Source organism: Ursus americanus, chromosome 32 (assembly GCF_024610735.1).
Source record: "Ursus americanus isolate L20-20 chromosome 32, mUrsAme1.1.p, whole genome shotgun sequence".
Classification (NCBI taxonomy): domain Eukaryota; kingdom Metazoa; phylum Chordata; class Mammalia; order Carnivora; family Ursidae; genus Ursus; species Ursus americanus.
This window is the reverse complement of record NC_142158.1, coordinates 3,191,931-3,218,692: the sequence shown is the minus strand read 5'-3', so window position 1 is coordinate 3,218,692 and position 26,762 is coordinate 3,191,931. Positions and strand designations below refer to the sequence as shown.

The window sequence follows — 26,762 nt, the reverse complement described above, 5'->3', positions numbered from 1 at the left end:
TTGGCAGGGACAGTGTGGGATCGGAGCAGGGCTAGTATGAGGGAGACTGAAAGCAGCACGGCTGATGGGGTCCGCAGTGCCGGGAGCTGGGGAGGCTTCTTGCCTCTCCGCTTCATCCGAACTCCTTCTCCCCTGTTGATTACATATGTCCTAGTTCTTTGTACCTGTCCTGCGGTCCACTGACGACGAACAAGCTAGTATGTAGAAAAGGTTGTACCTGTAAGCGAGACGCGGCGTCTTGGGTAATTCTGCAACTACTTTATTACTTTTTTCCCCTTCTAATTATTTTTTCCTCAGCGGGCCCAAGGAGAAGATTAAGGGAACGAGCGATGGCAAATTGACAGTCTAGACGAGCAGGGCGTTTCACTTAGAACAAAATCTCTGAGTTCTTAGGAAGAGAACTTGGGAGTCCTGCAAATGAGCTTAACGCAGGTGTTGTCTGTAGACAAGCTGACGGGATTGGGTTACATTAGTCCGAGGCCCCTGAAAACCTAGTCTCTCAGCTTCTCTTCTTTCATTCATGTTTTAGGAGCTCACTAGCCAGTAGGTCTCACCTGGTCGGGATTCTGATCAGTGATTCTTTCTTTGCTCAAGAAATCTCTACCGCGGTTCTCCCTTGTTCAACATGGTAGGCTCACTTTAAATGGCTAAGTAACCTGCTTTCTGGCTTAGACTAACGTAGTGACCAGGCTCTCTGCTCTGAATATTTGATAACCCGACGACAGTTTTGGAATCCGGTGGTTTTAATGTGGTTCTGTCTGGCCTATTGTAGGAGGCGGGCAGGGAAGAAAACGTGCTGAGAATGAAAGAGCAACTCATGGCTCCCCAGGATGTCTCTAGAGATGGGCGTGTGCAAATGAAAGAGGTACTTTCCTGACTGTCCCTTCCTTGACCGAGTCTCTTGGGTCTGTCATTTCCCCCAGAAGATAGTGCAAATCTCACATAGGATTGGGATGTGAGAACCGTCTGCCAGGCCGCTGCCTACCCAGCATTTTGAAGCAATCACCGCTCCTATTCCGTCTGCTTAGCAACCTGTATCATTTTCTTTAGGTCAAGCAATATTTATAGTTATTTTATAACTGGGGAATTGATATGCTAGAGGCCTTGCAGTTACTCTAATAGGTGTCTCCTTGCTGTGTGGTGTTCAAATCCAACCCGGGTATAAAGAAAAACTGACAAGAAATTAGTTAAAACTCCCGCATCAGCTCCCAGCGGAGGTTGGGGGAGACCTACCTCCGGAGATCATTCAGAACAAGACGGACAGCAGCCGTCTCACTTCAGCTCAGCCCACACAATACCTTTTTCTTCCGAAAGTTATGATAACAGGGCAAGATAATGCCTCCTTATAAAAAGTAGATGTGTTCGCCAGAAAGCAGTCTTCTCAGAACCCAGATGTATGAGCGTTTCCAAAATTTTCACTCCAGGCAAACATTACGTAAGTCACCAACAACTGTGGTATAATTGATGCAAAGTGATCCGCGTATCTGTTCAAGGAAAACTAAGCACAAGCCTCAAGCTAGAGATACCGAAGGACTCCCGCCACGTGTTCGCCGCTGTGTTCTCCAGCCCATAGAGCAGAGCGGAACATTCGGTGGCGCCCAGGAAATATACGTGGGCTTAAGAAAGAATAAATGAAATACGGGAAATGCCTGAAAACGCTGTTATCTCACTAACAACAGGCAGACCTTCTTGAAGCACTTGGAAACCCGGCAATCGCTTGGACAGCCATGCCAACCGTCCTCTCACGGAGTCGAGTCCCGCAAATGTGCGTAATGGAGGTGTTGTTTGTAACAAGCCGATGGGATTGGGTTACATCAGTCCCAGGTCCCTTAAAACCTCTGGAGTTTGTGACCGTAAGGAGAAGCGGGGTCTCCCCCACCCGCCCCCGCTCTACCACTGACTAGCTCACTCCAATCACAGGTCGTTGAGACATGAAGGTCAGCCCACCTGGACACATTTCAGATATTCTAGCACAATTAAGAGGGGCAGATGTTGCAACTGAGAGCCCAAGCCAGGCCGGGGGGTTATCTGTGCACTTGATTTGTCCGGGGATCTTCTGTGCCACTGCAGTCAAAGCTGAAGACAGACTGGGTTCTAACGGCTGAGGACCAGTGAATCACGTTTTAACTGGGCTTCTTGGCTTGTGCTGCCCCGTGTGAAAACGCACTTAGTTCTGAAGAGCAGATGACCGTGGAGCCCAGATGGGTGGGACGGGGGCAGGGGAAGTGCCAAGTCCACGCGGGGAATGTGAGACCTCGGCCACGTTGCTTCTCTCGGAGTCTCTGGTTCGTGGTCTTCACCAGCATGGTGTTGGCACTCATTGAAGCTTTAATTTGTACTGGGGGTTTTGCTCAACAGCTTATAAGTGCTGCCACATTTTACTTTGAGCCTTCACATAAGCACCAGGTTATAAATACTATTATCCCCATTTTACAAGTGAGGAAATTGAGGCACAGAGAGATCTATTAGACCGTGCCAGATCACATAACAGGTGAGCAACGGAGAAGGGACCTGGACCCACTCTAAAGCCCGTCTCGGACACACACCGCGCTGTCCTGCTCCCATGAGTAGAACGGGGTTTTTATACTTACCAGTAGGACTGGCATGAGAATTTAATGAGAGCATAAATGAAAAGCAGTGGCCAGTGCCTCCCTCATCGTAGCTACTCGATATATGGTCTTCAAAATACGACTGCGCTGGTTCACACACTAGGTCCGTGAGCGGACCCACAGCCAGCTAGAGAAGTAAACAGGCGTACGGCTCCTGACGCCTACGTGCCACCAACAGCCCCTGTCTGCACTCACCGCGGAGACAGAGGGAACGGCCATTGTTTACGGGGGACAACGCAAGCCGGTCCCACCGCAGAACCGCAGATGGGATGAGCCCAGCCAAACACCCATGCGCTGCACTGAGAGTCACAATCACACGGGGGAAGAAAACATCGCCGTCACTCATGGGAGAAAGGACATGAATCGGTAGAATGGAGCTCAAAGAGAAGGAGGGACGACTGAAAGGTTGACGCCTGGACCAGCTGTGGCAGCATCCCAGAGACACTGATAACGTAAGAGAGGGAAAAGAGCCGACACTCAGGACACCGACGGCAGTCACTCCTGTCTGTGCCCGTGGCGTGAAAAGACCGTGCGCACATCTCACCAGCACGGCGTGCAGCTGGAAAGCATGGCCCTGGTCCGGGTGCCCCCACTTACTGGCCACATAACTAAGGCAAGGTCCAGTTTCCTTAAGGAGTAAGAAATAACGGTGGTGTGTGGCGTAGTCTCTGGGTTGTGGTTAGGATGAAGCGAGTAAGCATCCGGAAGAATGTAGAACAGTTCGTGGCACGTGTAAGAATTATTCCCTATTTGAATTTTCTATTATATGATAGAGTTAAATTATTTTAATACGGGAGAGTCTTCAAATAGTGCCTGGAACATATTAAGCACTGACAAATTTATTATTAAAATGAGGATTATGATTTTGGATCGCAAACTCGTGCAAGGCAGAGACCCGCCGTGTTTCATGCCTAGTGGCGGTGCAGTGCTGTTTGACAGCGTCAAGGAATCAAAAATGGCGGCCAAGGGCCCAGAACTGTCATCTGAGCTCTTGGTTCTGAGGAATCCAAGCCCTCCTGTCCTATACTATGTCCCACCATGGCTTTTACCCGGGGAGCCCTGGCCAGCGTGACTGACTGCTATTTCTCTCTGTTTCTTTAGCTTGCCGACATGTTCTTGTCTGAAGATGAAAACTTCCTTCTGCTCTTTCGTCAGGAAAGCCCCTTGGACAGCAGCGTGGAGTTTATGCAGGTAAGTGTTTGGTTGTCTCTACGGAGCATGAGGACTGAGAAGAGGCCAGGATCCTGGCCACAGACTGTGGCGGCCACCACTCCAGTCCAGTCCCCAAGCCCACAGAGGGTAAGACCAAGCAAAGAAGCCCTTGGTGATGAGCCAGAACTTGGGCCCTAAGTCCCGGTGTGTTCTGTGTGCGGCCCTAGGCTGCTCCCGAGTTGACAAAGTCCTTCAGTCCGGACTAGAGGAGGCCCAGACAATAGGCAGGCAGGCCCACATGCAGGAATATGCCGGGGGTCGGCTGGGGACTCTGGAAGCCACAGAGCAGGCGCCCCATCCGAAGCAGAGAACGCAGGGGAGCTCCCGCACACTCCTGTCTTCTAACCATGCTGTCTGGACATCTAAACTCTATGCGAACTGCTTGTTTTTACACATTGGCAACTAATTCTAGCTTTGAAGGTGAAATGCCATGAAAACGTTAACTCACTCACATGCCCATCCAGCCAGCAGGCCTTCTGTCGCAATCGCTGTGCTTGAGGGAAAGCTGAAGGCAGTCAGTGGCTCCTCTTACAGCCTCTAGGTGTTACTGTCTGTTGGAGAAAGAAGACCGGAAAGTTAGAGCAGATTCGAGACAGCTACTGCATCCGCGGGTTCGCTCCTGAAACTGTTACCAAGTCCCCATTTAGGAGATAATAGCTTAGTGCCCTTTTGCACAACTGTATTTACTTCCGGCCAAGTGAAAGCCATAAAACTGAGCAAGCATGTGCATAGACTGTTCACGGAAGAGATCTGAATAGACAATAAATGTATGCTGGTAGCCACGAAATGCGAATTTAAAACAACCAATTTTTGCCAATCAAAGCGGTGAAGATTTTAAGAGGATCAGCAAAATATGTGGTGCCAGCAAGGAAGCACTGCGATGGACGCTCGTGGTCTGTTGGTAGGCATGCGCACTGCAACAGTTTTATGGAGAACAATTTCACAAAAATGTAATCAGGATCCTTTAAAATGTCATTATCCCAAGTTAAAAATACATTTACCCTCTGACTTAATAAGTCTACTGCTCCAGGCATCTCTCTTCAGGGTATAATCAGAAATGTTTGTATTCAGAGGAAACGCGTTATGATGTTAAGAAGCAAAATTATGCGTGCATTAGGATTTTAACATTATCTAAAAAATGGTTCACCTGAACACCTACATAAATTAGACCACAGGTAAATACACATAAGATAAACACTGATTGCTTTTAAGTGGTAAGATTTCAGATGATTTTCATATTCTTTGTACTTCTATATTTTCCAATTGCACACAGAATCATAATTATTTACAAATTATTTTAAGTGCCATTTTCAAAATAATTTTAATGGTGCTTAAAAATGCTCTCAGAAAATTTTAAATGAAAGTAATAAAGAGATTGCCCAAGTGTATAGACAATATGACCTCCAAGTTAGTCTTGCCATGTGTGTAATAGAAATACAAAGGAAAGGAAACACAGAGACATCCCTGGGGTAGGTGTATCTGCAGAGTGTAGTTTTCTCCTTTTTGTAGTTCATTAATTTTGTACAGTGAGTATGATTTACTCTTATAATCAGAAAAATAGTATTAAAATGTTAGGCCTTAAGAAACAACAATTGTTGGAGAGGATGTGGAGAAAGGGGATTCCTCCTACATTGTTGGTGGGAATGCAAGTTGGTACAGCCACTCTGGAAAACAGTGTGGAGGTCCCTTAAAGAGCTAAAAATTGAGCTACCCTATGATCCAGCCATTGCACTACTGGGTGTTTACCCCAAAGATACAGACGTAGTGAAGAGAAGGGCCATATGCACCCCAATGTTCATAGCAGCAATGTCCACAATAGCTAAATCGTGGAAGGAACCGAGATGCCCTTCAACAGATGACTGGATTAAGAAGTTGTGGTCCATATATACAATGGAATATTACTCAGCTATCAGAACGAGTTCTCAACATTTGCTGCAACATGGACGGCACTGGAGGAGATAATGCTAAGTGAAATAACTCAAGCAGAGAAAGACAACTATCATATGATTTCTCTCATCTATGGAACATAAGAACTAGGAAGATCGGTAGGGGAAGAAAGGAATAAAGAAAGGGGGGGTAATCAGAAGGGGGAATGAAGCATGAGAGACTATGGACTCTGAGAAACAAACTGAGGACCTCAGAGGGGAGGGGGGTGGGGGAATGGGATAGACCGGTGATGGGTAGTAAGGAGGGCACGTATTGCATGGTGCACTGGGTGTTATACACAACTAATGAATCATCGAGCTTTACATCAGAAACCGGGGATGTACTGTATGGTGACTAACATAATATAATAAAAATCATTAAAAAAAAAAAGAAGATACAAGAGAAATAAATAAATAAACATAAAGAGAAATAAAAATTAAAAAATAAATAAATAAAATAAAATGTTAGGCCTTGCATAGCACTGAATAATCTTGAGGACTGGGAAAACAGCACTATGGAGCTTTCCTACCTTTTTGTGTTTCTTTTCACTTATTCCACTTACCCCCTCCCTTTGAGTTGGCCAATTGCTTCTATAACAAGGAGCTTTCCCTTTCCCTACCCAATTAAAAAATATATGTATGGCTCAGACTCTTGATTTCTTAAGTTAAATTTGTTATAACCTATTACTATCCTCTATATATTTTTAAAAATTCTGTTAATGCCTTTATACTCCCTCTAAGCCACAGGACCTTAAGACACTTTAATCCTGACGTCCAGCTCCCAACTCACATGCCATGATTGTCCAGGTTAGGTCTAAATTCTGTCGGTAAAAACTTTGTTGCCTGGAAAGCTCCTTATTTTGCTTTAATCCTTAAAGATAGGTGTGCACATTATTCACATAAAAACTTTGGGCCTCCAATGACTGGCTCAGTTGTAGTAAAATTATAAGATAAGGTAGATGGAAAATTCTTGGAGAATAGCATGAGGAAAAAAAGCATGGAAAATGGTTTTATTTATTATCTGAAATTCTCATTCTTAGTTTTGGTATATTCACACCGTAAAAGTTCAAATATAATTTATATTTAACTAGTTGACTTTGTAAGTCTGGCTGAATTCAGGGACTACAAGGCGTGAGGTTTCTCAGTCTTCTCACTGCCCATCAGTACCCCCACAATCCCTGCAAGGTGCTCAGGCAGGGCTGGCTGACCAGGGTCTAGAATTAAGGTCCTGCAGTGGGTGACTCAGCTAACCCGTTCTATGTCTACAGAAAATCTGCCAGTTAAAAACAACAACAACAACTTAGGGGCGCCTGGATGGCTCAGTCTGTTAAGTGTCTGCCTTTGGTTCAGGTCATGATCCCAGGGTCTTATGATCAAGTTCCCGCACTGGGCTCCCTGCTTGGGAGAAGCGTGGAGCCTGCTTCTCCCTCTCCCTCTGCCTGACGCTCCCCCGGCTTGGGCTCTTGCTCTCTCGTCAAATAAATTAATTAATTAAAAAAAAAAAAACAACTTAGTGCTACTTTTTCTTTTTTCTTTTCTTTTCTTTTTAAAGTAGGCTCTACACCCAGCATGAAACCCCAAGCAGGGTTTGAACTCACAATCCCGAGATCAAAACCTGAGCTGAGACCAAGAGTCGGATGCTTCACCGACTGAGCCGCCCAGACACCCCAACTTTTTGATTTTGTACAGGAGTTTGAGGAGCAGCCAACCCGTGAGGCTTATACAGGGAATAATCCGAGGCGGCCCAATGCACAGCACTTACTCGAGAAAGCAGTTCAGTGTCTCTGTTAAGTGTCAGTGGTTCTCTCCGCCAGTTTTGCAGTCGTGTCTTCCGCCGGATAAATGCTGCCCTTAACTAGAACTTTCCTTAAACCCAGGAAAGGCTTGTCTTGTCACTGGGAACTCCCCAAGATGTTTTCTCCCCTTTCTCCCCCACAGCCAAGGCCACACAGGGAGGATTCCTTAGGCCCTTCCGGAAGCCCCGTTTATTTTGGAGGGGTTCACCCTTTCACTGAGGGTTTCAGTTTGATGCAGGTGCCTCAGTTTGACGCCCCCCACGTGTGCACAGGCCCCAGGATTTGCCCTCTGTCCACCTCGTGCGCAATTTCCTGACCAATCTGCAGGCTACAATCCCCGCGTCGACAAACGTACTGGGACGGCCTCCAGGGTCCGTCCTCCACGAGCTCCCTGGGCGTGTGCTTGTCCCGCGGCCGACGGATTGACAGACGATGCCTGGCTTCCATGTGTTTCAGATCTGGCGCAAATACGATGCTGACAGCAGCGGCTTTATATCAGCTGCCGAGCTGCGTGTGAGTGTTGCTGGGGACTCCCGCTGCGGGGAGGGGGCCGGGTCACCCCTGGGAATTTGAGGTACCTGGATCACGAATTTCATTTCTGTGGGCCCACGAAACTTGGATTTGAATGTGTTACTTTAAAAAAAAAAGTATTTGTGTTTAAAAGGTTTAGAAAGTACAGGTAATCTTGCTCTCTCTCTAGGAAAGACACATAACTGAGAATTTTTGACACTTTTTCCACGCCTGGAGCTATTCTCTGGGTTCTCTGAGCTCCCTTTAAACAGACAGCTCTCCCCATTCTTGTATTTATTGCTTGCTAAAAGCATTTTATTTCCTCCTTAAAAAAAGATAAACCACAATCCTTGAAGTAAGGCCCCCTGAGATCTTCACGGCTTATCTGCTCTCCATATAAGACTGGCTCTTCTCTTGATGTCACAGGACTTCCTCCGAGACCTCTTCCTCCACCACAAAAAGGCCATTTCTGAGGCTAAGCTGGAAGAATATACTGGCACCATGGTAAGTAACTGAGCGATGGGGTCTCCACGGGGGCGGCTACCCCTGCGCCCTCGGGGCCCAGAAACGGAGGCGCAGCGTCAGGGCCCCAGCGAGCCTCTGCAGAGCAGAGCAAGCGAGGGCAAGAGAAAACCTCAACCCTCCAAACATTGGCTGAAATGGAGCCGCGTTCGCCCTGCTCTGAGGATGGGACTGCACGCATTTGAGACAGAAAGCGGTTTACCCGTCTTTGGGGAGACAAGAGGAGTCCAGTCACCATCAGGTTATTAGGCACCAGGCCAATGAGCGCAATCCTACCGGAGGTCACATAGCAACGGGTAAACACGGACAGTCAGAAACCCGGACAACCAGGACCAAACACGTGGGAGCCGCTTCTTTGCCACACTGGACGATTCTATTCATTTATCGTGTTGACTTAGAGCGGCTTAGAGTCAGACGGGAGATGTGTGTGTCCCCCCTGCCCCACGTCTTAGCTATGACCTGGGGAGATCGTCAAGCCTCTCAATTTTACTCATCAGTAAAATGGGGGTTTAATGGGACCTAATTACCACAAAGGCAAAGGGAGCCGATGCAGAGGAAGCTCTGGGCAGGTGTCTGGGACAGGAGACGTGTGACTTTTATTGTGGCGCTTGTTACGGTCCCTGTGGTCATTATTTTGCTTGCCCCTCACGGCATCCACGTCCTGAATGACCCTGAGATTATTTCAGTGTCAAAGCTCCCTGAGAAATGGTGGCATGGGACGGGCTGTCTCTGGCAGCCCCACCCACACCTGCTTCAGCCCATAACACGATGCGTCTCCCCTGGTACCCATCGACAGCCTGGCTCCCCTGCCTTTCACCTCCTCCGAGCCCCTTCCCATCCCCAGATGTGTGCTCCATTCCGATCGAACTCTGTCGGTGGTTTCTCAGTTAATAAGCAAGGAAATCGCTGGCGAGGGCTTAATTACTCGTAGGATTGTTACCTCTATTACATGAGGAGTTCTGGCCTAGAGTGACGTTACTGAACTTCCTGGTGCACAGTCAGGAGCACGCACCACCGGGAAGAAGTGGTGAGTTCCCAGAAAATGTGTGCCACTCGCTTGATCTACTGAGGCCTTCGCGTGGTGTTTCCAAATATGGCGTTACTTCTGGTGACTTCTCCGCAGGGCTGGCATTGTTTGTGCTGTTTCATGCTATATTACCTGAGGCTGGAGGCTTAGAAAGGGTAGGTGACACAGTCACCACCACGTTGAATTCTTTTTTTCCCTACCATTTTATTTATTTATTTGAAAGAGAGAGAGAGAGAGAGAGAAGAGAGCATACAAGTGGGGGGGGAGGGACAAAGGGAGAGGGAGAAGCAGACTCCCCGCTGAGCAGGGAGCCCGCCATGGGGCTCGATATGGGGTTGACCCCAGGATCACGACCTGAGCCACCCAGGCACCCTGCCAAGCTGAATTCTTAAATGCACTTCAAAGATCAAGTAACTGGAAGAAGTTAAGTTACTGGGCCAAAGGCCCCAGTTAAACTGGAAGCGGAGGCCCCTTGGTTTTCAGCCCTGGGCCCTTCCGGCCGCTCACTCTGCACTCTGATTGCGAAAATGCTGCCGCCAGTCACGGGCACCTGCCCTGGGAAGGAGGCGGGTGCTCTTGACCATGAGGACTTGTAAACGTCCCAGACAGAAGCGAAGCCCGTTCCAAGGACAGAATCAAACCCCAGGCCAGGATCTCCATGAGGAAAATAATTTGGCTTCTTGCTCTGTTGATGTGTTTTGAGAACAGGCAGCACGGTGCTTGAGATCGGGAGTAAACATGTACTCGGCACTGGAGGGTGGGAAGTCCCCCTGAAGCAGGAAGCAGCTTCCCAGTACGGGGACATTGCTGGGTTTCTTCCCACCCGATTTCCAGTGACACGCACCAGCAGCATAAGGACTCTGAAAGGGGCGATGTCACTGTAACTGCCTGGGACAGAGAAAGACAAGATGATCACATTTCCAGCTGAGCGCTTTTCCAACTTTGGGTTCACACCGTTCAGCACCGGCTGTTCTTACCTCGATTTTATTCACTTAAAAAACCTGCACTGCACAATGAAATACTCTCACTTAGAATCTCCAGCACCCTTCTGGTGTTTCTTTGATTACCTTTGATTCTGAGGGGCTTCCCTCAGGCTCCAACTATAATCCTAACCCGCCTCTTTCTCACCTTTTTTTTTTTTAAGATTTACTTATTTGTTCATTTGACAGAGAGTTAAAGAGTTATTTATTTATTTATTTACTTGACAAAGAGAGAGAGAGGGAACACAAGCAGGGGAAGCAGCAGAGGGAGAGGGAGAGGCAGTCTTCCCGCTGAGCAGGGAGCCCGATGCGGGGCTGGATCCCAGGACCCCGGGATTATGACCTGAACTGAAGGCAGATGCTTCACTGACTGAGCTACCCAGGCGCCCCTCTTCCTCACTTCTTTACATGGTTCAGCTATTTTTTCCCTCCTTTTCTTCTCCTGGTTCTTGCTTATCCTTCAAGATTTGATTAGACATCATCTTGCCCTAGAAAACCTTCCAGAACCTTCTTCTTTAGTGGATGCAGGTGCCGCTCCTCTGTGCGCCCAGATTACCTTGTGCATATCGCTGACTTCCCAACACGGTCGTCCGTTCAACCCATCCCACAACTACCCACTAACTGTCTGCTCTGCCCCAGGCACCCCTCTCATCACGGGGGATCCAGCAGTGAGCAAAACAAAGGGGAGACTGACAATAACCAGAAACATAATAAATAATAAATGAGATTGCATGACAGAGGGTAACGAGCATTACAGAAAAAAATGAAAACATGGAACAGGGCGAAGGCTGGCCACGCCGGCAAGGCAGCGAGGCTGAGGGCCTGGGAGGCAAGGCTCAGGAAGGACCGCGGGTGCAGCAGGCACAGAGCTCCTGGGGCAGTGGTGTGCCTGGGACCTTCGACCGGGGCAGAGTAAGCGAGGGTGAGACTCAACAGAGGCCAGACCACGTAGGGCTTCTTAGGGTTCAGGAGGATTCCTGACGAGTCAGCTGGGGTCAAGGACAGCGCTGACATAACTTGTTCCTGGATCTTGCTCTTTCCTAGCCGGTGACTCTTCCCGACCGAGGGCGGCCGCATGTCTCTGTGATCGCAGCCCTCCCACGAGGCCGGACACACAGTAGGCTACTTAATGCAGATTGTCAGAATTGAATTTAGCTAATAGCCAGCTAAAATAAGAAACCATGACGACGAAAGCAAAGTTTGCCCTTGGGACCCTCCTGCCTCCCTTGCCAGTGCTCCTTGAGCCCCTCCACCCCCATTATGGCTCTCGCTTCCCCTTGGGGTGCCTCATAGATCACAAATAGCACAGATTCAACCTTCCTCAAGCTGTGTGTGTTCTGAAATTCTCCTTTTTTCCCCCTCTTTTTAAACCAAACCCTCCAGGGCAGATCCAGGGGTGCTTGGAAGCGCGAGCTTGACCCTTTACGCTTCTCACTGGGGTCTTTCCTCCCAGAGACAGTCATCCAGACTGGGTCCCCACCAGGTAGGGTATGACCCAGACAGGGTAGCTGGAGCCCCACGCTGATGACCACAGGGAGGAGGGGCAGGAAACCAGGCAGCAGAGTTGGGGGGAGAGCCGGAGGGGGAAGGGTGCAGACGGGGCAGAGCAGAGGGAATGTAACAGACGATCCCAGCAGGACAGGCCTGCGACAGGTCTCCGTGTATTCACAAGCCACCTACTATGTTCCTTAAGTGGAGTCAGACATGCTTTTTCCGGGCTGAGGAGTAGATTCTCAAAGTGGCCCAGCATATCTTCCCTCACCAAACCCTCTCTTCATGCTTTTGTCTTCTGGCTTAGAATACAAGCTAGTAAACTAGTTCAAACTAGTTCACTCAAAGATGTGAGTTCATTCATTCAACAAATATTTAGGGAGAACTTACCAAGGCAGATATGGTCCCTGACCACACAGAGTCTTTCAACTAAGGAAAATTTGGCAAAGGAGGGAAAAAGCGAAAATTCATTCTGGTCACTCCCGTTCATCCCCACTGGACCAGCCATTGCCACAGACCAACCCCCGACGAGTCAAGTTCAATTTTGCCTTCTGTCCCTAAACACAGCAATCTCATCTTGAGATCCCATTTTCCTGACTTTTCAAAAATAAAGCAGATTATAAGGAAGCCACCGTTCTACAGCTCTAGCAAAGGCAGGACAAGAGAAGCTAGGCAGATGGACAGGGTTCAAGTTGTGTTGTTTTACGACCCCCCCCCCCCCCCGTATGTGCGGTGTTTTCACTGCAACATGACCGGCCATCATTCCAGTCCTGAGTATGCGACTGGTCATAATTGTGCAAAGCGCTTTTCAAACATTTCATTTGATTTGCTCAACAACCTCATAAAAATAAGTTACTTTTTAGCCCTCATTCTTTCTATACATGAGAAAAATGGAGAATTACAGACTTTTAACAGGTCAAATACAGGAAGGATGGAGTGGAAATGCATACCCAAATCTATCTCCAAAGCCTGCATTTTCCAGCACCATACCCATGTCCGACAGTTTAAATACTAAGTCATTAAAAAGGACACTTTCAAAAGAGGAAGAGTAAACTCTGTTGAGAGATCAAGAAGAGATGACAATTCCTTTGAAGAAGGTGAAGAGCAAGGCGAGGATAAGGCCGAGTTGGGGGATTAGGATTCTCTTCATGTTTTTAAAGGTAAAATAATCCAGGAGCTCAAACTCTTAAGCCACACCAGAATTCGTTACTAGGAAAATGGATTTTTCTCCTGGTGAATCATCCTAAGCACTGACATCTTACTCAACACAAAATAGGAAATGAATGGAAGACGACGGGGAAGGAGAAAGGGTTCTACAAAACCACTCCGGGGAAGAGGAAGCGCTGTTGAGCTGGGGGGGGGGAGAAGAGATAACTGCCTGCAGAGAGCCCCCAAGGGTCATCCCATTCAAACAGCCCATCCTGAGGGGCAGGAGGGGGCATGAAGGAGACATGCGGGCTGCTCAAGAAGCCGACCCGGGGCTGGAAAGATTCTGCACGTCACACATCGGCTCAGCAGCCCTGGCTGCCCAGAGCGCTTCTCTTCGCTGCCTTCAGGTTTCCATCTTTAAAAACCCCGGGCTGGCAGCTCCTGCCTTGACTGCCCTGGGCTGAAGAAGATCTGGCAACGTGCAAATTTTGATGGCTCTAGGCTCCGATCCGGAAGCCTAGAATCCTGTGAAGTGGCTGAGGGGGATGCGAGTGGTCTTGCCCAACCTTTGAGCATCTGGGTTGAGAACCGTCCATGGACCAAGACTCCCTGTGACTCAGTGTCTGTTTCGTTGTCAAACCCGTGGCTCTTCTGCTTCTGTGCTCCCCGTAAGCACCCATTTTGTTCCAAAGTATCCTGTGACGATAGGTTCGTGATCAATCAAATCCAAGTGGCCCCTCACGGGTTCTTTACGCCTTGAGGTGACAGGCAAGTGTTGAGGAATCCGGTCAGAGTCTCCACGCTGAGACCTAGTCTAACCAGAAGACTAGAGGACTTTAATGAGACGATGGCCCATCTGTTTCAGTTGGCTTCCTTCAATTCAGAGGCGGCTAATATATACTTTCCCAATGAACACATTTGGGACCTGGACTACAGTTTTGGTTTTTGGGTTTTTTTTTTTTTAAAGACTTTTTACATTTCCCTAGCGACCTGTGGATGAACGAATTTTAAGAAACTCAATACTCTCAAAAGAGATTTTAGAACCTTGGTCTAAGTGATACAGCCAGTGTGAAATCACCTTATTGAGGCTTTAATGGCTTTTTTGGAGCAATGGCTACGGTGAGCACAGCACCGCGTTACAGACTCAGTTCTGAGGTTTAGCATCAAATGCTTCACTTAAGAAACGTAACCTGCTAAATGAACTCAAATAGACCCAAAAAAGGATTGGCACATTTGTAAGCTGTCTGCAGCCTGAACAATGAAGGAGTCACATCAGAGCACCCAATCAAAAACGAAAAGTCGAGGTCTGCAGACCTAACCTCCTTCTAACTCCTAATTAATGTTCTGGACAAGGAAGGAAACAGCCTATTAACAAAATCCAATTATGACATGTAATTGAGAGGTGCTGCTGGTACCTGGCAGGGGGAAAGATTAGCTGTCTGAATAGAATATTATCAGGTAACATTGAACTTCTAAAAACGTAAGCTAATGCACGTGGGAGATGTTAAGTTCACGTACCTAATTAGAGCGTGGAACTTAAATTCTTGTAAATGTGCAAATTAAAATCTGAGACCATGGCAGACAGAGAGACACGTGAGGTTAAGCTTGTCCCGTCCTCTAGCCTGGTCCCAGCCCTTGTCCTTCAGGCCTGGACTGAAGTCACTGGCTTCCCAGATGGAGGCACTCGCCTCCCTGATCCGGGCTGATGGGAACACGCCTGGGCTCCGTCTCTACAGCTCTTCCCTTCTGTGCTGGTGACCTCATCTGGCCTCATGACTTGAAATAGCAGCTAACGGTGACGCTCAGTTCACAGCTGTGACTCTGACCGCTTCACTGAACTTCTTAAGGGAACCATGTAGCCCATTTTCCAATGGGTGGAAGCGTGATTAACACATTGGTGTTCCGTTCTTCCTCAAGCCAATTTTGAGCAAAGGGCATTTTCTCCTTTGAGTAATTTGCATAGCAATGGAGATGGGCCCACATCTTTCGAGATGAGTTACTACTTGCTGAAAGCTCAAGATCATCTCGCTCTCTGTTAAAATAGAACCTTTTCTGATGATGGTGTCGTGGGAAATAACTCACGCTCAGTCTCCAGCCAAGTGTGCTGCTCTTGGATTTTTACTGGATCTAGAATTTATGGTCAAGGGGCATGACTGGATGTGTAATATATCCAAATGCATAAAAAAATAACCTGCATTTTAATAGATTCTGTAATATGCATTTTTTAGTTTTGGGGAAATGGATTTTCAAAGTCATTTCAATTATTAAAAAGAAACTGGATTTAGGGAGTGAGGAAGGATGGACGGATAACGTTTTTTAATGCAAAAACCTGTTAGATACACTCTCAGATTTTCTCATTCCCTCTTTCCCCCTGTACAGCCTCTTCCTACAGATATGTTTAGAGAGATTCTGGTGCACTGAAATGAGAAGTCACAAAATTCACTCACACTATGACTCAAATATGCCATGAAATGTCTCTCCTCCATCTTGCCTAACTAATCTGGTCTTCCTGATTTTAACTTTGAATCCTATCCTGTTTAAAGCCTTGTCTGGTCTAACAATTTAAATAGTCTCTTTGGATAATGCTAAGTCTTTCCACAAAAAGAGGAGCTTGGCCTCTTAGATTTCTCAGTCATCTTTGTCGAACCCAGACTCTTCTGTAAAAATGGCATCAAGGAGGGGCGCCTGGGTGGCTCAGTTGGTTAAGCATCTGCCTTCAGCTAAGGTCATGATCCCAGGGTCCTGGGATCAAGCCCCGAGTAGGGCTCCCTGTTCAGCGGGGGTTTGCTTCTTCCTTTCCCTCTGTCCCTCTACCCCTCCCCCCACCACTCATGCACTCTCTCTCTCTCAAATACGTAAATAAAATATTTTTTTAAAAAATGGCATCAAGGAGAGAAAAGTAGCTCTGGGTCCTAATGGTGGAGGTGGGAAGCCGAGGTCCCTGGGCACAAAGCTCTGACTCCTCTGGTCTCCAGGCTGGTGTCTCTTGGCCACTCAGTTGCTGTCTTGCTGGTATTCACAGCCGAAGTCTGTGATGAGCTCATAACCCACACTCCTAGCTTTGGCTCGCCCACGGGGAGCTATAGGCTAATCCAGCAGCCATTCTTTACCTCTTGCTGGATGCAGGCCACGAATTCTTCGCCACGTCTGTAGCAGAGTCCACATGTTTTTGCCACACGACAGACTAATAAATCGAGAGGCAAGATGCCGGGGGAAAGGAAAGCAACTTTATTCAGAAAGCCAGCAGATCGAGGAGGTGGCCAACTGTTGTCCTCAAGAGCGTCTTCCCTCAGCATGAAATGTGAGGCTCGTTTATGTTAGGAGGAGGTTGGGGTTCAGAGGCGGCTGATGTCTGTAGACGCTCAGGAGGGTCCAAGGGCCCAGGGAAGGTTATCAAACCTTTCTGTCCTTGGTTACTTGATCTTTGCATATAGGAATCCAGTCGTGGCATCCCTGTAAATCTTAAACATGGTGTTGTTATCTCTGTACATACTTCCTTCTCTCCTTCGGTGAAGTGGGTTTTGGGGAAAGAGTGGTTTTGCATGTCCCAGCTGTAGCAAGCCTATGTGCTGGGTTACACAGACGTCTGTCAGCCACAGGTCGCAGCAGCAAGGGAAACAGGGGCAACATGGAGTCAGACATGCTAAGTGTCTCCCTATGACACATTCTCTTTCCAGCCTGTGGCTCAGGGTCCACTCCTGCCCTCTATTCCAGAATCACCTCTTCCCGTCACAGCCAGCCCCATGGAAAGTCCACTGGCTCTCAACCCAGCGTCCAAACCCTCGGGTGCTCAGAGTGTCTCGGGGAGGCTGAGCCACAGCTAGCCTCAGCTAGTGCCCTCCGGCCTCCAGAATCCCCTCCCAGCAGAGTTAGGTCCCACACCTGTCCACTGGATGTTCCCGTCTCTGCTCGACCCTCTCTTCTTTCCTACAATCCTTGAAGCCTAAAGGGGCAGGCTTTCCCCTATATCACATTCTCCTCAACGACTATGACCTTCAGTGGAAAAATGCTATTTCTCCTGTGCTCTGAAGGGAGTACTCTGTGACATGAGACAGCCGCAGGCAGTGTAGACAACTGTAGAATCACAAGAACAGAACAGCAAAGGGCTTTGGTAACTTTCAAAGTGAATTCCTGTTACAAGGGCTTCTTCCAATCGTGTCCCCTTCTGCATTCCAGATGAAGATCTTTGACAAAAATAAGGATGGCCGGTTGGATCTGAATGACTTGGCAAGGTGAGTAGCCTGGGAACGGTGTCACATACTCAGACAACCATCCTCTGGGGTTCATGACAGCACACGCTTCTCTTTGAAAGACAGAGGTCAAGTCTTGCCTGGAACCCTGAAGAACAGACTCATCTTGCCCAATAAAGAGCTGTTGTTTTGAATCTTCGGGGTGACAGATCCCTTTGTAAAGATAATAACCCCCCCAAATGCACAATGCACAAAGTTTTCATAAAATTTTCTAGGTGGGTCGTGGGCCAGCCCTGCCTTCAAAGGGCAGACATTCCTGGTCTCACATAAGGACCCCATGAAAGCGTCTGGAACCCTCTTCAGTGGCCCCAGGAAAGCTGAGCAGTTAGTTCAGGACAGAGGACGACTGAACCAGACTCCAGCCATGCTATCTGGTTTTTCGGTGTTGGTGTAGCCTCCATGGACACCCAGCACCCGAGGGCCGGAGTGGGGAAGGGGAAGAGTGACAGCAGAAGTGGCCCAGTACCTGAGGAAGTACTGCCTGTAAGGCCAGTGTTGTGACACGATGGGCATGTCAGCACGACGTCTCAAGGCTAGCTGACCCCCAAACGACCTGTAGTGGTCCCCAGAAAGGAAAAACAAGTCATTGGATCCATAATACATGGGTGTAACCCAGATGGGGGAGCTGGTATGACCCCAGGTGCCTGAGGTTGGGGTGGAAGGAGTCATAGAGAGGACAGTGACAGAGGATGGCAGTTACAGGCTGCAGGGCCCAGCAGGTATGGCTGGGAGACAGGGAGTCCATAGACTGAGGGTGATTGTCAGTGACGGAGAGTTAACCTGGCAATGTCATAAGCAGATACTAACCTGAGTTCAGAATCACAAAGCCCTGTACCAGCTGCCTCCTCTCTTGGCAACAACATCTGTGAGTTCTTGCAGGGGATCTGCGAATGGGGACACATCATGAAAGACCTCTCCTTAGTGATGACCAGGACGTTGAACCCAATACTCTAAAGGATCTGCTACTCTGAGCCTCATCCTCCTTGGCTACTTTCCCCATGACCTTCATCCCAAATTCGGACACTTTGCTGGACAAGAGGCACAGAGAGACCAGCCAGACCAGAGGGGAACAAGAGTGTTCCTCCCGAACGCTGAGGACTGAGGGATCTCTGCCCTGTGCCCTTGGAGATCTCTCCCCTGGGTCCCACTCACTTCTCACAGTTCTTTCGGCCAATTGAGGCAAAGGTTCCTCTCAAGTAGAGGTCTAGCTACTCTGAGAGCTGTGAGAAAGCCAGTCCTAATGGGAATACGCAAAGCACCAAAAAGATTCACTCAAAACTTGGCGATCTGGATGAAAACAAGAGCATTTAATTTCCTTGCTCCCCTCACCAGAAGCACCCACCCACCTGACTCCAGGCACTTCTCAGAGGTAGCGAGTCGAGGAGCCTCGAGCGCCCCCTGGAGGCTGGAGTGTGCCACTACCATCAGCTGCTCTTGACCCTATAGTCAATGATGCTTTTACTCTTGAAATAAAATCCACAGATAATAAAATCTACCTGGGCTCAAAATGCTAAAGCAGTTCGTATAATGCAAACTATAACACACAAAAGGGACATAAAGGACAGTTAATAATATAATAAGGTGTTTCAGTGTGTAGGTGGGTAGACAGAACCACAGGGAAGGCCTGACCGAGGGGTGGTGCTTACATCTTGGTGTAGAATTACCACGGATATGTCCGTTCAGAGGTTGCCTGATACAAGTGTGGCCTTTTGGTGACTCATGTGTCAGGAACTCACTTGCTGTTGCTCTAATTTTTAAATAATAAGTATCGATAGTGTTCCAAAAGAAACAAAGCACAGTCATCACTCAATTTACGTGACTTGCTATACTATACAGATAATTGACACAATTAGCAAATTACGTATACCTTGAGAAAAATACCCTGGATTTTTATGTAGATAGGAACTCAATTCTCGGTTCAAATATAATTATAGGCAGATTTTGTGCACACATGAATGCTCCCCTGGACATTCCAGAGTCAGGTAAGATATGGGATGACTTCCCCATTCTCCAGAACTTCCCATGCAATGCAGGACATCTAGCATCCTTGATCCCCATCTATGGAGGTCATGTCCCTTCCGTCAGTCATGTCCCCTCTGTCACTGTGATTACCAAAAAGCCCCCCTGCAGCTAGCCAAACCTCCCCCACTGGGGTCCTACCCAGAAGGTAGGACGTACTTAACTGACATCATACTGAACAGAGATACAAAGCAACAAAACAGTTACTACATTCTTACAAAACCAATATGATATGGAATTTGACAGTGACAACGGGGGTAGGCCGAATAAAGACGTCCATGTCCGAATTCCCAGAACCACCGAACGTTTTATGTCATGTGACAAGAATGCATGAACGCTGCAGATAGCTTTGAAGTTGCTCATTGACAGACCTTACAGAGATTCGTCTGGATGACCCAGGTCAGCTCAAGGGTAACAACAAGGGTCCTTTAAATGGGGAAGAAGGAAGCAGAAGGTCAGGCTTTGAAGGCTTTGAGGTGGAGAAAGGAGCTGTGAGCCAAAGAATGCAGGCAGCTTCTAGAAGCTGGAAAAGGCAAGGAAACGGATTTTCCCTTGGAGCCTCCAGAAGGAAGCAGCCCTGTGGACGCCTCGATTTTAGCCTGGTGGAATCTGCCTCAGACTCTGATTTCCAGGATTGTAAGATAATCATTGGTGCTGTTGAAGCCACCACATCTGCTCATTTGTCACAGCAGCAGTAGGGAAATAACTGAATGACTTGAAGGTCGTAAAACATTTATACACAGGACTCTTCTCTCTCTACTCCCAGCTCTAGAATGGAGGGAGCCCTCTTAATCCACACATGAGCTCCTCTCAAGTACATGGCCTCTCATAGTTCAGGCCGCTTGGTGCCAACCCAGAGATAAGGACAGGATTCCTTATAGAGTTCCAGGATATTCTACCCTTTACTTGGCTCAGATTCATTCTCTTTACCCTGGGCATTGAGAAGAGCAAAATTTTCCAAACTATTGTGTGATATTTCTTCTGCCTTTCTCTATGCCGTGAATGCATGATTATGAATGCAACATAAATCCAACGCTTTAGGCTTTTGAAACTGTATTCTATTAAATACAATTGTAATTAAGCAGAATGTAAGGAAATACATTTGTTTTCCAAAACAAAACCCATAATTTTTTTTATTGAGTATCATTTAGGTATTATAACATTTACTCTTCTAAAGTGTAGAATTTGGTATACTTTAGTCTATTCATAAAGCTCTTCAGCCATCACCACTGCCCAATTCCAGAACTTTTTCATTGGGCCAGAAAATCACCCCATTACCCATCAGGAATCACTCTCTCCTCCCCTCGCCTACCAACCCCTGAGAACCACTAATCTACTTTCTGTTTCCGTGGATCTGGGTATCCCGGGTATTTCATACAAATGGAATCATAGAATGCGTGGCCTTTCATGTCTGGTTGAGGTCCTTTATTTCTTCGTGGGGACTGAAGCAACTGTCTCCTGTTCTTTTCATTTCAGCTCGAAGAATCCCTTTAGTATTTCTTGTGGGTCACATTTATTGTTGTTGATACTTGTCTTTTTGCTTAATGACTTTTTCCAACTCATCCTGTAAAATCTGTGGCTTTGTCATATGCGGACACTGAAGTCTGCTTGGTTGCTGGTTAGTTAATGGCTGGGCAGTTCATGGCTTGTATGTCTCCCAAGGTTTGCTGAGGGCCGTGTATGTGGGTTGGGGCCCTTCTGCTATATGCTGCCAGGAAGTTTACAGTTCTGTCTCAGCCTTAACTTCCTGCGCGCACAGAGCACGAGGATAAGCCGCTGGTGAGACCGTAGGGCCCTGAGGTCTTTTCCGTGCATACACACAGTCCTGGGCATGGATATAATCCTACGCATGTCTACAGATTTCTAGATTCCCAGAAATATTTTGGAGCTTATAAAAGCCCCAATGGACATCTCATTCCCCCAGAGTTTCCTTTTAAGCGTTTTAGTTAGCCTGTTGTGTACCCAAACTCTATTCTTTTCTTTAAAGATTTTATTTGAGAGAGACACAGAGAGAGCATGAGCAGAGGTGAGGGGCAGAGGGGGAGGGAGAAGGAGAAGCAGACTCCCTGCAGATTCCCTGCTGGGCGCAGAGCCTGGCTCCATGCTGGGCTCGATCCCAGGACCCTGAGATCATGACCTGAGCCGAAGTCAGACACTTAACTGACGGAGCCACACAGGTGCCTCTGTTTACCCAAACTCTTATCCGTCACTGTGGTCGGCTGTGATCTTAAATAATTGCTTTTCATTGTTTTTGACAAATCTCCCAGGTAAAAAGCTTTCCCACTAGCTGAGTTCAAAATCAGGTCAAACAAGTGCACCTTGCAAGTGGGGTCATTCAGAGAACACCAGAGAATGGCAGTTCTCTGCGAATCAGGTTTTGAAAGGGCTCCAACTCTGTTCTCACTATAGCAGCTGCTAGAACGCTCATTTTCCCTGGGACTATGGGCTCTTCCTTTTCAAAGACGGGAGGAGCTGGGTAGAGGGATGAAGCAAGTTAAAAAGCCACAAAATCCACTGTTCTTACCAAGATTAAGTCATTTTTCCAAAACAAACACTCCCCAGATTTCCACAAGACTTGAATTTCTAGAATTCTGAAAAAGTCGTTTTGACTATTTTGTGAGTGTGTGTGCCAGTTTTCTCGTTGCTGTTACGGAGGAGAGAGTTTTCATAAGCCTTTACTCTGCCACTTTCCACCAAGACGACTTTTTAAGTCTCTCTATGGTGACTACTAATCCCTATGAAAGTCTCTCCCAATTAATTTTTAAATGTGTTCTTAAACTATATAAATTCCTATTTTTCAAGTACTTACCCTCTTCTGCAGAATAGTCTGGAAATTGCTCGCCCTCTCCTCATGACAGTTATGGATTTGACTTGCCTCTGAGAGCTGACAGATCATGTAAATTACTTGTCTTTTCTTCTTCTCCATTTAGGATTCTGGCTCTTCAGGAAAACTTCCTTCTCCAATTTAAAATGGATGTAAGTAGTGACATTTCTCTAAGTGGGCTCGTGTCATTCACGTCTCTCTATAAATTCGAGAGGGAGGGGAGAGAGGAAGGCATCTGTTGGTGTCGTAATTGATCTAGAGACGGACGAGGCTCACTGTTGGGATTAAGGGTCACTGGCTCAACGTTTACGAAAGTTGTCTGTGACCCTGGGAGGACTGTGCAACTGAAGCGTCCCGGTGCTGGGCTGACATACTGTTTTCTCCACACACAGGCTTGTTCCACCGAAGAAAGAAAGAGGGACTTTGAGAAAATCTTTGCCCACTATGATGTTGTAAGTGTGTCTTTTTGGGTTGTGCTGGCCACTTGTAGGGAGCAAGCTTGTTTAGCCCCTTTGTGGGGTCATCCTACCCACAGACCCTTCACTGACACGATGGATAGCAAGCCCACATGGGCGCTGCCATGTCCCACCCTCAGCTTCTCCTTGTGAACTTCTGAAACTACATGAAAATGGGCAAAGGAGTGTTCACGGTTGAGAAGAGAATAAAATCATGTTTTTCCCCCTCTGGCTCTAAACTGGGAGAAAGTTTCTCCCTCCTGATCTCCATCTAGAAAAGTACGCTCGAAAACCAAAGCAAATAATCAAGTTGAAGACGGCAACCATCCCAAAGAAATAGAGGCAGAGCGAGCCCTGCCGACATAAAACTACTTCTCTTGTGGGATTGGTTGTGTGGCCCTGCTTCCGAGAGGAGAAAATCATAATTCTCAAGCACAAAGTGGGGCAAGGAGATTGCATTTCTTGAGGACAAGGTAGACTAATGCAAGAAGGAAGAAAAATGAGAAAGTTAGGAAAAGTCAAGGGAGACGCCGCACTGAGACTCACCACACCGGACGTGTGTTTGTGTCACATTCTGAGCAGAAAGGAGCACCACCTGGGAGGGGCGGCTCAGCAACGCGTTCACGTGTAAAGTCTCTGTGACCCATCACCTGTGTTTGAATCAGGCCTCGTTGGCCACGTGACCTCGGGCAGGTTCCTTAACCTCCCTGTGCCTCGTTTCCCTTACCTCTAAAGTTAGGGTGACGAGGATAACAATAATAATACCTACCCCATGGGACTGGTGTGAGAATTCAGTGATTTCATGTTTGAAAAGCTCTTAGAGGGGCGCCTGGGTGGCACAGCGGTTAAGCGTCTGCCTTCGGCTCAGGGCGTGATCCCAGCATTATGGGATCGAGCCCCACATCAGGCTCCTCTGCTATGAGCCTGCTTCTTCCTCTCCCACTCCCCCTGCTTGTGTTCCCTCTCTCGCTGGCTGTCTCTATCTCTTTCGCATAAATAAATACAATTTAAAAAAAAAAAAAAAGAAAAGCTCTTAGAAGGGTGCCTGGCAGGTAGCGAGCGCTATGTTGGTGTTCGGTAAATACACTAAGGGAATAGATTCTTTTAAATGACATGCTAAAGGTTCAGGGTGAAGAAAACGAAAAGATGGATGGATGAGTGGTCATGACTGGAACTTTAGAGACGAAACTGAAGTATTTTAACATGTATCACATGTTATAGACATTCTTACAAAATGAGCAGAAAGAAATAAGGGTTTTATGTACAGACCAAATAATAATTCTAATATATTCATTCAATCTAGTCACTCTTGATTTAAAATGCATATTTTAATAATCATCAAGTCCTCGCTAAATCATAAAGCAAAATAAAAAAGAATGTCAGCCTGTATCTTTCAAAGGACCGATACGATGTGTAAATAACAGTTGTCTGAACTGAAGCCTGATATTTGGGAAGCGAATGAAGTTGGTATGTGTCACGTTAATGTGATTTGCAAGAGCCAAGGAACTCTCATTTGTTGACATGGGTGTCGTTACGTACAATTAATTCTTCTCACGTCTGTGGGACATTCACATCCTGCACAGAGAACCTAACTGGAACGTACCATTTCCAAACCTGTTTGCAACCACAAAAGAATATTGATCTGGACAATTCACCTAATTTATTCTTTAGCTTTCTGACTTTAGCAAATGTCATTTGGTTGATTGGCTCTTGTCTCTTTCAGAGCAGAACGGGAGCTCTGGAAGGCCCGGAAGTGGACGGCTTTGTCAAGGACATGATGGAGCTTGTCCAGGTGATTCACGGGGCGCAGACATGACACTCACTGGGGGTCGGGGCCGCCATTGTGACTGACTCCACTGTGGATTTCTGAGAATCCGTGGGGCTGACGATTAATGCCAGAGACCAAACCTAGGGACACAGTTGATTTAACAACCTTTGAGCTTCTGTGAGAACTGACATGTCTCCCTTTCTCTCCTAAGACCCTTTGTAGTTTCTGTTCCGTGAAGCCCCCATCGCAGCTTCTTGTTTCCATCATATAAAACCCCTCTCTTTTATCAGAGGAGCACAGGTCTGCTTATTTCTTGATTACAGAAAGGCCTTCCTATCCCTGGACTTGGTTATTAGAATACCTAAAACTTTTAATTTAATTTCATGAAATAAACCCCCCCACCCTCCCGAGGGGCTGCTTGAACAACTAGCCTGAAATGCTAGTTACTTAGCTAGCAAGACGGAGCTGCGATTCGAAGTGACAGGTTTTAGAGTATCACCGCCATCACAAAGCTGTTTCGGGTCATGTAGACTGTTTGAAACGAGCAATCTCCTTGGAGAGCCTGTGTATTGTAGTAACTGGCTGCCTGATCTCGTTAAGCGGACACTTTGCAACTCTTTCTTTGCTCGGGGACTGTCTAGCCACTGAATTTAGCACATTCATATCCTTCGAGATTTTTTGAAGTTAAAACGATGATAATGTCCTGATTGGCTCAGATGGCAACAAATTAGAGTAGCAATTGTTAACTGGTTTTGGAATCCCAGACCCGTTTGAAAACCTGAGTAGAACTATGGAATTTGGGGGGCACCTGGGCGGCTCAGTCGGTTAAGCATCGACTCCTGATTTCGGCTCAGGTCATGATCTTGGGATTGTGAGTTCGAGCCCCATGTTGGGCTCTGCACTGAGCATGGAGCCTGCTTATGATTCTCTCTCTCTCCCTCTGCCCCTTCTCCCCCATCCCTGCTCACTCGCTCTCGCTCTCTCTCTTTCTCTAACAACAAGAAAACTATGGAGTTTTGCATCAGAAAACTTCCTCCCAATTTACCAATTTTTGCATCAGTCTCCAGGAAGTTCACATTCTGTGATTGAGCAGGCATAGATGAGATTTTTTTTTCTGACCTCTGATCAGGATGACGTTGGTGTGTTCTCTGCCTCCTCACTTGTGTTGTTCCCATCCCAGCTGGCCCCCGCCTCTCCTTCAGTCCCTTCACGGGAGCTCCGTTGGACACTCCACCGCCATCTGCTAGTGGAACAGTATGGTAGTGCCTTTCGCATTGATTGCTAAAGGAAAGTCCAGTACTTACTCTCCACTGAATGCCAGAATGACTTCTGTAATAGAAACTGAGCAATTATCTATGGGACATTAAAATCCCACAGTGGTAGGCTTGGCCAAATTGCAGTTTTAATTTGCCTTTGATAGAAAGCATGGGATGGGGGGGCCTGCTTCTCAGAGCAGCGTGTGGCCTCCTCTGCTCCGTGGAGCTCGGGCATCTGACTGCCAAAGTCCACAGCCCGGGGGGCGGGGGTGTGCACACCCCTCCAGACCCTTCCACTTGTCACTGAGCCTGGCAATGGCTTCCACGAGTTACTGGGAGATATGGACGGAAAACCTAAACCAGCCACAGAACAGAGAAGGCATTTTCCCAGAGGAAATTAAAGAGAAGGGGAAAATTCTAGGCCATCCAAAAAACAGGAGTTTGCCTCACCCTTTGATAGGTTCGGATCACCTCCATGGGAATCCCCTTGGCTTGTACTTGTCCCTCTATTTCGGGGGGGCTCTGCTACAGCAAAAATGTACCCCTCAATAGCAGTGCCAGCCAGGTGAAGAGAGCCGGTTCCCAAGGACTGACTGAGGCCGGGTCAGTAGCAGAAAAGCAGCTGACCAGGGCTGATATGTCCAGCTAAAAAGTATTACAAAGTAGTTAATTATTAATGTTCTCCTCTGGAGCCAGATTACTGAGGTACTGGATCTTTCCCAGTCTTTGGGGTTGCTTAAAAAACCATTCACCATATAATTTGAAGGATGTTGTCAAGGGAAGATCTTTGAGTAAATCAGGCATTTCTCAGGTTCGTAAACTAGAGTTCCTTCTGCAACTTTTTATTTTTCATTTTATTAGACAGGACAATAGGACAAGTCAACAAACCAGTAACTGGAATTTGTTTTAAAAGCAATTATCAGAGCATGCCATGAGGTCAGCAGGGAGCAGGCTCAGTTTCTCAGTGGA

The 26,762-nt window shown here is 47.3% G+C and overlaps 2 protein-coding genes across 3 annotated transcripts in view; one reads left to right on the top strand and one right to left on the bottom strand.

Annotated features, from left to right (window-relative positions):
* Positions 1–26,762, top strand: part of SCGN (secretagogin, EF-hand calcium binding protein) — a 36,296-nt gene that overhangs the window by 4,262 nt on the left and 5,272 nt on the right. Inside the window, exons 3-10 of the mRNA XM_045800479.2 lie at positions 773–865; positions 3,711–3,800; positions 7,999–8,055; positions 8,479–8,556; positions 17,398–17,453; positions 22,421–22,466; positions 22,707–22,766; positions 24,493–24,561. Coding sequence (XP_045656435.2) covers positions 773–865; positions 3,711–3,800; positions 7,999–8,055; positions 8,479–8,556; positions 17,398–17,453; positions 22,421–22,466; positions 22,707–22,766; positions 24,493–24,561 — 549 coding nt within the window. The remainder of the gene's footprint in view (positions 1–772; positions 866–3,710; positions 3,801–7,998; positions 8,056–8,478; positions 8,557–17,397; positions 17,454–22,420; positions 22,467–22,706; positions 22,767–24,492; positions 24,562–26,762) is intronic.
* The window catches only part of SLC17A1 (solute carrier family 17 member 1), a 156,522-nt gene continuing 134,058 nt past the window's right edge, over positions 4,299–26,762 (bottom strand). For both annotated transcript variants that reach the window (XR_006780155.2, XR_015722530.1), the window contains exon 15: positions 4,299–4,372. The gene's annotated coding sequence lies outside the window, so the exon portion shown is untranslated. The remainder of the gene's footprint in view (positions 4,373–26,762) is intronic.